Source organism: Cicer arietinum, chromosome 5, assembly GCF_000331145.2.
Source record: "Cicer arietinum cultivar CDC Frontier isolate Library 1 chromosome 5, Cicar.CDCFrontier_v2.0, whole genome shotgun sequence".
In the NCBI taxonomy this organism is placed as follows: Eukaryota; Viridiplantae; Streptophyta; class Magnoliopsida; order Fabales; family Fabaceae; genus Cicer; species Cicer arietinum.
In genome coordinates, this window is record NC_021164.2 from 74431933 (window position 1) to 74443204 (window position 11272).

At 32.1% G+C, this 11272-nt stretch overlaps 2 protein-coding genes and 1 non-coding gene across 3 annotated transcripts; all 3 read right to left on the reverse strand.

Annotated features, from left to right (window-relative positions):
- Positions 1–4517: 4517 nt before the first annotated feature.
- On the reverse strand, positions 4518–5321 carry LOC101500760 (ATP synthase subunit b', chloroplastic). The gene has a single exon (XM_004501288.4). It carries the CDS (start codon positions 5319–5321, stop codon positions 4680–4682), a length of 642 nt encoding a protein of 213 aa, XP_004501345.1. The 3' UTR covers positions 4518–4679.
- LOC101500004 (uncharacterized) lies at positions 5209–8784 on the reverse strand. The gene is made up of 5 exons (XM_004501286.4): positions 8477–8784; positions 8293–8392; positions 8001–8100; positions 7164–7252; positions 5209–6201 (listed from the first exon to the last, which is right to left on the reverse strand). The coding sequence occupies exons 1-5, from the start codon at positions 8637–8639 to the stop codon at positions 5862–5864; spliced, it is 792 nt and encodes a 263-aa protein (XP_004501343.1). The 5' UTR covers positions 8640–8784; the 3' UTR covers positions 5209–5861.
- On the reverse strand, positions 6587–6702 carry LOC113786873 (U5 spliceosomal RNA). Its single transcript, XR_003473179.1, has one exon. It is a non-coding gene; the product is annotated as a U5 spliceosomal RNA (small nuclear RNA).
- Positions 8785–11272: the final 2488 nt, after the last annotated feature.

Below are 11272 nucleotides of genomic sequence, written 5' to 3' on the forward strand. Positions count from 1 at the left end.
TTACCATATGTATGGCCATACGTAAGAGCTCAGATACTCTACGGTCTCGTGCCGAAGATAGATCAACTTGTGCAGAAGATGATGGAATATGTAGATCAACATGTGCAACAATAGGTGGATTGGCAGGTGAAGCATAAGAGGATGTGAAACATTTACGTATCAGACATAATAGTCCGCAATGACCTCACTAAAAAATATCGCTGGAGGAGATAAACTCTGAAAGGTCGTTATACATGCTCTCATAGTATTCTGCCACTCTCAATATATACTATCTCACACTCGAGGAACTTCACATGGATGCACTAAATGCGATAAAATTGTCGAAGACATTGCTCCGATAGATATGAAACTCCTGCCCAACGAAGGTAGCAGTCCACCTTTAATAACGTATTTTGCAGTCCACCTAACGACTCTTGGAATACGTGCAAAAATTGTTCCATTATCGTCTCACTTATAGATGTTAGAAAAGTGCTCATAAATCTAGCACTACACCAAAAATAAAAGACAAATTAGTAAATTAAAAATACAACTTAATAAAAAAAATAAATAACACAACTTAATATGAATCATATACTCGTAATAGGGTCATATATCATCACAATTGTCTAGTGCCGTTAATAACTCCATCTCCCAAGTTGTCATATAGCACAACCAATGCAACAATACCCTATGCATACTCTCGACAATGATCTAAATCAATTATAAAACTAATGTATTTTGCATCCACACAAGTCTGAGTCTTGCTGGCAAAAATAGTGTTGCCAACTAAATGCAAGAGGTGTGTTCTAGCAGCACACTCAAACATGTTAGTTTGAATTATATGTTTATTTAAATCACACAACCAATGCAGACTATGTTGTGCATAGTCTTTTTTTATAATTTATCTCAGCAACTGCATCCTCTAAGGTTTCTCCCAACAGCTCACGTGCAACAATTAGAACCTTATTAGTGTTCATATTTATTGGTGCGTCGAAAAACCTACCACGGGGTGGAATGTAAAGAAGAGTCGTGACATCGTCCAGTGTGATCGTCATCTCTCCAAATGACATATAAAACGAGTTGGCTTGCTTGTGCCACATTTTTACAAAGGCAATATGAGACCAACATCAACTATCGTCAAATAAGCTGAAGACAAATGTACCAGTTCAGATTCTCGAATCCAATGTTGTACAATATCTGGTACGTATATGTCAACAAACTTCTTCAGCTTCAAGCCATGTGTAATCACCTTCAACGAACCACTATCACACGAATAATTAAAAAACATAACAATAAAACCATATACTAAATTTCATTAAAAAATATACTCAATATAATATATATTTATTCTTAATTAAAAAATTAATTAATTAAAATATATCTCTTCTTCCCATATCCTACAAGCCACATGATGTTCATATTGTGTCGACACTGATTTCACCAATGGTACTTTAAAGAATTTGGGCCGTTGAACTTGTTCTTCGACATATTGCTCCTCAACTTCCTTGTATTCCATCTGTCCATGCTCCCGAAATTCTTGTTCAGCCTCCTGAACATCCTCGCCAAGGTCATGAGACCAAAAACCGAATCTATGACAATGCTGACGAGGTGGACAATTTGCTTCATTCATTCCTCGTTATGTTGTTGTGGGTGGAACGCTATTGACTCTATCACCTCTATGGCTTTTATTGCCTCTGATTCTCCATTCGCACCTCTGGTTATAGGCACTGTAAAATTAAGTTAACATATTACAAAAAAATTTCTTTTTTTTAAAACTTTCGAATTGTAAAAAAAAAAAAATCAAATTTTTGAAAGTTTGAAATGTTCGAAATTTTTTCATAATTCGAAAGTTTCATATTGTTCAAAAGTTTTTTGATTTAACATTTTAAAATGTTCGAAAGTTTCAAAATTTCTAAAAAATTTCAATTTCGAAAGTTTCAGATTGTTAAAAAGATTCGAAAATCCTTGAAATTTCATATTTCGAAACTTTCAGGTCCTTCAAAAGTTTCGAGAAAATTTAAAATTTTAAAAAATTGTATTTCAGAAATTTGAAATATTCGAATGAAACTTATTTATTGGTTTCAAAAGTTTGGGAAGAGTCGAAATTATTGAAATAGTTTTATATTTTTAAAATAGTGAGTGAAAATGTGAAAGGTAAATTTTTTCTTTATATATAGTTAAAACGGTAAAATTATTTTTTTATATCTCTTAGAAGAGTGACATATACTAGTGGAGAGGGAGAGATAGAAAACACTTAAAAATAAATTTTCTATCAACTTCGATCTCGTACGAAGTTAATGCAAGATTAGGTTATACAGTGACATAATTTCATGGTGGCTGCTTGGTACACCCTCTCGGCAGTGCTACAAAATTTTCAAAGGGGTTTTTACTTCAAATTTGATCGTATGTATTATTGGACTGGATTGGTCCATAGATGTAACTCTGGATGGGCTGGGTTCGGATGTACATCTTGGGAACTCCCAAAGCCGTTTGTCTTTTTTCCTTCAAAAAATACATCTACTGTACTTTAAATTTAATTCAATGTCCACTTAATTATTTTAAGTATATTTTATTTTAATTTGATTATTTAAGTTACACTTTGTTTGCACCGATATCTCAATTTCAACAACAATTAATTTAATTAAAAGTTTTTGATTATTTGAAATTTTACTAGATGCTACACCAATATACCTTTCGTTATGCAATAATGTAAAAACATGTATAACCTTAAAATATAATCAATGTTTTTAATTTTTTTCTTATGTAAAATAGTTTGGACAGCCAACTTGCTGCGATATTTCAATTAGATCTTAATATTTCATGACAATAATTCGAGAAAAAATTTAAGTTTAGATAATTGTATGCGTAATTTAATAATTCTTAAAGGCTAACGGTATAAATATAATTTAAAGAATAAAATTAAAAAGAAAAAAAAACTTATTGGACCTAAGCGAAAATTGAACTATTTTTAATGACTATGTATATTTTTGCTTTTTTTTATAAAAAAATGCTAAATTACTCTCTAGTCTTTTTATTTTCTGGTTTCATTTTAGTTTCGTAATTATTTTTCATTATGTTTTGGTCCTTTAACTATACTTTCGTTATTCAAGTTGGTCATTTCCTTTAATTTTTACTAAAAAAATGTAAAGTTTGGAACATGTCTAATCTCATTCATCTTCAAACTCAGACATTTATGATTTTCTTCAATCTAAAAATCCAGAAAAAAATCATTAAATCTATTATATTCAAATCCATAAACTTTCAAATCTATAAATTACAAATTCAAATTTATAACTTTTCAAACTTATAAAAAAATGAAAAATTCTTAAACCCATTATTCTTATTGTGTCATGAGATGAATGGTGTTGTAATAAATCTAAATCTTAATTGAATTTGAGTTTAAAGGTTATTAGTTTTGATTTGAGTTTCAATTTGAAAGTTATGAGTTTGAAAAGTTATGAATTCATTATGGAAGGAAATTTATGAATTTGGAATTTTTTATTAAATAATTAAATTAATTGGCATACATTTTTTTTTTCTTTTTAACATATTTTTTGTTAGGAGTTGAAACTTTACACAATAGTCTAGATTTGCAGAAGATTAATGACATGAAGAAAATAAAGGAGATAAAAGAAAAATGTATTTGGGTAATTTACATTCTTTATTTTTGTGAGTTTAAAGGTAAAAGAAAGGTTTGATGACATTTTTTAGTTGTTAGATTGAAAAATATAATAAATTTTTAGATTTGAGAGTTTGTGAGACGAAGGAGATGCCATTTGTACAAAATTTAACGTTTTTCATGGGAGAAATTAATGAAAATGGTCCATTTGACAAGTATAGTTAAAAACATAATGAAAAATAATTAAAAAACTAAAATGAAACTTAAAAATAAATGCAACTATTAAAATAGTAATTTAGGCTTTTAAAATTTTAAAATTGCACTCTTTCTGTCAGGGAAAAGATTGAAAGGGGTTTTAGTTACTTGAATTCGGCTGAGAAATATATGAAGTCTGAAGTCTTATTGACATATAAATTTGGTTGAGAGATAAATAAAGTTAAATTGATATCAACAATAAACATGGCTTCCAAGTAGCATCTATCAATTAGATAGGGGATAGAACAAAGAAAGGGAAAAAATGACTAGAAAATGAACAATGAATGAAATTAGTATCACCATTGGAATACAGAAATATTATTTAGACGCAAATTGACATTACATTGTACATGGTTTCCGAATTTATATTAATTATTTCTTTCTAATCGGAATTTAAATACGGTGAAACTAAATGTATTATCTACAGCAAATATCACTGATATCGGAATAAGCTGTTATTGGATTTTAAGTTGTCCTTTAGTTGAACTCTAGGCAAAGGTGACATTCGGAACCCAAATTTAACAGTTTCCAATATGGTAAAATCATTCATTTCCTTTAAAGTACATAAATTAAACACTTCAATATAGTAAAATCCAGAATCGCTAGAGCTATCACTTAACCTGATCATCAAGGATGACGCAGTATCGAAACGAACAAAACGAAAAAACACAACGAACCACTCAAATTTTATCCATAAATTGTAAATAATCAATACATGATTTTGAGATTATAGATACACAGAACAGAAGAGAACATTTGAAATATTGATAAAATTACAATGGATCCATTGGTAGTAGATTGAAATGATATATAATGATAGAAAGTACTAAGCAGTAGGAAGAACCTTATTAACAATATCCTGGCTAAGAGCAGCAATCTGAGAATCAAGAGACTTAACCGTTTCTTCCTTTTGCTTTTCCAAATTAGCAAGAGCCTCTTGCAATTCAGCATCCACTTTCTTCCTTCCCTCCGCAATCTTCTCTTCCACTTCAACCTGTGTCTCCTTCTTCATCTGATTCAAAGCCGCCGATATTTCAGCACGTGCTGCTTTCAAAACCGCATTCGCCTGTTCCTCCAACTGTTTAACCTCATCCGACGTGTCCTTAACGCTGTTAAGTTTCTCTCTGATGGATGCGTCTCTACCGTCCATGAAGTTACCGAGAGGAGTGAAGTATAATTTGTCGAGAGCGACCATGAGGAGAAGGAATTCTACCATTATGATTGGGAGGGTTAAATTGAAATCGAAGAGAGCGGCTTTTTCGATAGCGAGGGAGGGTGGTGCGAAGGCTAAGGAGAGCGATGTTGCGGCTAGGGTTATTGATTTGAGCTTTGAGATTTGGAGTTTGAGTTTGGGGTTGATGGTTGGGAGTGAGATTTGGAGCATGGGGAGTTTAGGTGTAGGAGGGGAAAGGGAAATTGTGGGAACTCGAATTATGGGTTTGGAGGATGCCATGATCATTGTGGCCATCGCGAGGGTAATTTGGAGGATCAGTTACGCTCGCTCTGTGTGTTGTGTATATTTGGGGTTAGTGAGTAGTGTGTAGTGATTGGAGTAGGAGAAAAGGAGGATTTGGGAAGGGGAGGGTCTATCTGAATTCTTTGCCACACGATTGTGTGATACTGCCTGCCTGCTTGGTGTTGGACGCAACAAACAATATTCTTTTTCGATTGGGCCTCTGCTCTATTAGATATTTCTCAGGCCCAAATGTAAACCTTTCTACTCATTTTTTATAAGACCCATTTTCAAATACAATCATTCACCTTTTCATAAAACATCCCTATTTATATTCAAAATTTATTTTTAACACACCAAAAATTTGATGTGAATTTTAGTATAAACTTTTATAGTTTTTCTGGCAAACCAACCGATGTTTGCAGAACTTTAAAGACAAAATAAATTCTTTTCTGTACATGAAAAAGAATAAACTGTAATGCAATATGACAATGAGCCACAGTATTTGTGGCAGAATAAAATCCTCAACGGTGTTGCATTGACAAAAGAATAAAATCATAAAGATGAAAACTCTCTCCATGTGTGTCTTCGATGTGGCCTCCTGCAATGGCCTACAATCCCTTTAACCTTCCTTAAACTGCTCACTATACCTTTGGAAATCATGGAACGACAAACCCCACCTTCCATTCTAGCTTTCCTCACAACTGCCATACGGGTCTCTGAAAACAGCCCTCCCAAATATCCAGTTAACCTGCTGCTCATTCCAAGGCAATTTTCTTCTGCATTGCTATGTTGGATCTTCCCATTCTCTATCACTATATGATCTAAACCAATGTTGTCATCATCATCATCATCATGTTCTTTCTGTTGACATCCATTCACTTGTGATGATGATCTGCACCTTCCATCCAGCTAATGTTAGCACTTGATCGAGACGATATTATAGCAACATACACGCAATCCAACTATAGTATATTCCCATATTAATCATCAATAGTTCTACCATATTTGCAGGGTTAACTTCATAGTCTGCAAACGATGGACCTTCTCATGTTTGTGAATGTAAGCAATAGTTCAGTGTATTTTATACAATTACAGTGAGAACAAACTAATATGTATAAGAACAAGTATAAATAGGATATACATATGAAACCAGACTTCACAACCAGACATGAGAGTACTACAAAACGCGAGACTACAATCATAAAAGGGGGTATTATAGCAACAAAATTTGAAATTAAAGATTTCACAACATTCCAAAGACTTTACTAAAATTTTAGGGACCTTTTACAAGATCACCTCCCAAAAATAAAGGAATGCCACTTATGAAAGTAAGCACACGGTATTCTTTAGTAAAAGGCGAAAGAATAGTTCGCTTTGTGATTGCTTTATGGCTCCACAATTTAATAGCTGACTAGTGTCAACTACTTATAATATAGCTATAGCTGAAACTTCCTTCTATTAAGCAATGTGGGACTTGATGGTTTCCATCAGCATTTATAATTTATATGTCTGTCCGTTCAATAACACCAATGTTTTAGTATAGTTTGTAAAATTGTAGGTATATAGAAATTGTTCAGATTCATATAATCTTCTTTCTAGATGTTCTCCCACATTAGAATATTAGAATTACATAAAAGGCTTCCAAAGAAAATCATGTTCCAATATTATTAGAATTACATAAAAGGCAGCAGGCCTCCAAAGATCTTATGTTATTTTCAATGATTTCAAGACGTCGTTACACGGCATTGAAGCAATTCAGTATATAACCAGATTGAGCCGATTTTCTATGGGGTAACCAGAGTAGTGCTAAATTAAACCTGAATATTTTGCATAGTTGGATTGAAAATTTCATACCTCCCATGTTGTTTCAAATTGATATTTCTTTTCTTCAACGGTTGTCTTTGAAAACTACAGATGTTGGATACATGGCGAACGAAACGAAGCTGCAGCACAGAAACAGATCAAAACAAAATAATTATCACATGTCACGACCAATTAATGAATTTCAAATTAGTAAAACATATTATGATGTGAATCAAACTATGTCAAGGCCGCTGCTTTAGCACTGTTTTCAACAAGATAGAAGCATGATGACTTGGGCATGACTAATTGCTTTTATCATCTCTCAATCTAAAATTCCAATGACAGGAGGAAACATCTAGTTAAAAACTAACCAGAAAAACAATTATCAATAGCTACGACCAGTGGACTTATAGCAACACACTATAATTAAGAATTAAACTATAAACAAATCAAACAATTTTTTAGAAAAGCAAATTTGACTCTAAAGAAAACAGATAAATAAACACAAACGATTGATTACGGGGCTGGCAATTGTGCCTATAACTTCTCCGATTGCAGATAGACTAGTGTAGTTATCTATTATGCAATACTTATACTTATGTTACACAATACAAACTGTGATTAAATACTATACATTGTGCTCGAGCCTCTGCCCCCTTTTAGTGAATATGAGTCATACTAACACAATTGGAACATGCTTAATTACGATTCTGTTGCCACATCAAAATTATATGATTCATATAGTCATGATCAACCTTTCCTTTCTAACATCCCTGACTATAAATTGAAAATTAACCTTTGCTTTATTTCGAGATTATAAAAAAAACGATTACATGACTATATGATACAGAAATTTAAGCATGATGAATTGACACAATAATGCCGAACCTGATCACCATCCTTGATACCATAATCTCTAAGATAATCAGTTTCTGTAACTAACTTCTGTCCTTCATAGCATAAACAAAATCGTCCCCAAACAAGTGGCCTTCGTACACGCAAACAAACGCAAGATTATCAAAATTAACACAACAAAATGAATTGAATCCAAAAAACTCTAAATTATGAGTATTCATATAAATTCTCCATCATGTAAATCAACACAAGATTACCAAAATTAACACAACTAATAAACCATCGAAAATCAAAATTGGTGAAATTAACAAACAGACACACACACCATGATATTTTCTCGGGTCCTTTCAGAGGTACGTGACTAAAAGCCGACTCTACAGCCTGCTTGAGTACCGCAACAGTTGCTGTTTTTGGAACTTCGACATCTGAAAGAACAATTAAAATCTTTGATTCAAGATTGAGGAAATGTAAATTGAATTTGAACAAGAAAGAGAGTAATAATTAGTTACGGAAGGAAGAGGAATCCAATTTGAGGATGGAGAGAGTGAGAGTTTGGGAAGGAAGTTTGTCGTAAGATAAACGGCCGGGATCGATGATCATGAGGGAAGAAAATTGCATGGTAAGAGATTGCCGAGGGCTATCGTCAGAAACATTATTCAACCCACTCATCATGTTACTCTTGCTCGATTGCGTCAACTGAAGAAGCGACTCATTGTGCAAATGGAACTATCTCATTTCTCAGAGTTTGTTTCGTAGACGTTCATGACGGTTACGCCAGCGGGAATCTTTATAACGGTTTATATAAACAGTCACCAGCCTTTCGTTTTGTTTGGATTTTTTTTTTTAATACAACATGATTACAGTATTTCTTTTTAAGGGTTTAATGACATGCAATCATTCTATCAACTCACCGTAAATTGTCCATTACTCTCGCGTTATTTTCTCATTTTTGAAATAAATAATAATCAATATTACAAATTAAGTTTGGTTCAACATTTGACAAAGAAAATGGGAAATGCAACTGCTTTTAAGTTGAAGTTATAGTTATAAAATATATTTATGTTGCATGAGTTTTAATTACTTGGATTTTACAATGATACTGCTTAATCTTCGTTACTCCATTTTAAAATAAATTTGGTATAACATAATTTAGGTCGGAAAAAAAGAGATATCCAAGTAAATTAATTTTACCTTCGTGTCCAACTAAAATATAACATCTTACATTTATTTTTAAGATGTGGTTACAAATGTAAATATTAATAACAGCCATTGATTTTATTTATTATGTCACTAGATAATCATAACTTTCATTATTAAAAAAACACCACTCAATTTAGTAGTATGAATTGTCTGTCAATGTAAAAGTACTCAATTATAAGTATTATTTGGCAAACAAATTAGATATATTTATTATTATTTTTCAAACATACCTCTTGATTATACTACTAAATTATCGGTCAAACTTAATACATTTAAATATAAAGGTTATTTTAAAAACATTAACACATAAGATCAACACATTAATTATCCTACTAATAAGAGTAACAAAAAATTAATTTTATAATAAGGGCTTGAGGTAGTATAATTTTACACTGAGATTGTATCAAAATGTCCATTGTGTTAAACTCATTAATGTCTAGAATTCTTTTTCTTCTCAAAAGTGCTTAATGGCAACTTGCTATTACACGTTTCAAGACACTCATTTGAGTAGTATAATTTTACACTGAGATTGTATCTTGGTTTTTTTCTTTCAAGATGATATGTTGTAATATGAAATTAATGAAAGGACCGGCAAACTCCAAAACTTTTTCAAACTTCGAAACTTATGGTCCGTAAGATTTTGTGATTACTTCATTCCGTCTGATTCCCATGGCTCTTTCCAACCATACCATAAGCACTTTTACTCTTCAACTTGTTAATTTTTACGGCAATAAATTGAGAGATATATCATATATAATCCATAAAAAGAACAGGTATACAAACCAACAGCATTACCTCAGATAACAGAAAGTATCTTAAGTAATGTTTGTTCCTAAAATTGTATTCCATAAAACTTTTTTCAAAATTTTCAAAACACTATTATTTTCCAAAAAATTTAAAGTTTGATTTTTTTCTTTTTTAAAAAAGATAAAATTAAATTTTTATTAAAATGTGGAAATAGAAATATAAATTTTAGAGGTATGAGGTAAAAACTTGAATTTTTTAATATAATTTTATAAAAAATGTTAAATTATTCAATTTAAATTCATAATCACAATAAAAATTTAAATTCATTTTGAAAGGAATACATCATAGAAGACCATATATATAAATATGAATGTGTGTAAAATCTAAGAATTCATTTTTTTCGTCAAGCTAACTATTCCTTGCAACATGGCCGAGATAATGCACTACATTATTTTCTCTCTGGCTTTTTCTTTTACACAATTTTTCCAGCTTAAAGACTACGTACTTTGAAACTAAAGGTTATTCAATAAAATATTTTTTTTACATGCGTGAAAATTAACATGTTTAAGGTCGTAGATTGAGAGAAAGCTTTTCTACAAGAACAATTAGATAATCTAGTTTCTCACCGTCACTCCTAACACTGGTTTGGGCCCGTTCTTCATGATTCTTGGGAGATGCACTCTGGGGAGATGCACCATCCTCGATTGAGAGAAAGTTTTTCTAGGAGAACAATTAGATAAACCATCCTCGATTGAGAGAAAGTTTTTCTAGGAGAACAATTAGATAATCTAGTTTCTCATTGTCACTCCTAACACTGGTTTGGGCCCATTCTTCATGATTCTGGGGGAGATGCACCACCAACATTGCCATCCTCCATTTGAAGTTGAGCGGGTTCTTGGTGATTCTGGGGAGATGCACCACCATTGCCATGAGCGGGTTCTTCGTGATTCTGGGGAGATGCACCACTACTTTCTTGATTTTCAAGACATGCACCCTCCACCACATTGGAGTTTCCGTTGTTTGTTATCCGCTTGAAGTTGCAGCCAGCGATTCTACACCATTAAAAGAATATAATTTAATAATATGTACCATTAATTGGTTGCCAGTATAATATCTCTGAAAACTGTACTTCTTTCTTTTGAAATCTTCCTCCACGATCGTCCTTCCAATGAGACTGCGTTTTCTAATTTAATAAGGTCTTCCTCAGTAAAATCGGATTTTCTTGCTCGTTTTGCCATGGGGAGTGAGTACCTAAAGATGAAGATGAAATAACTGTTTTGGACGTTGTAATACCATAAGTTAATTGTTTAAAATATAACTTCATTAACATAATTCGACAAAAGAGATGATTAATACAA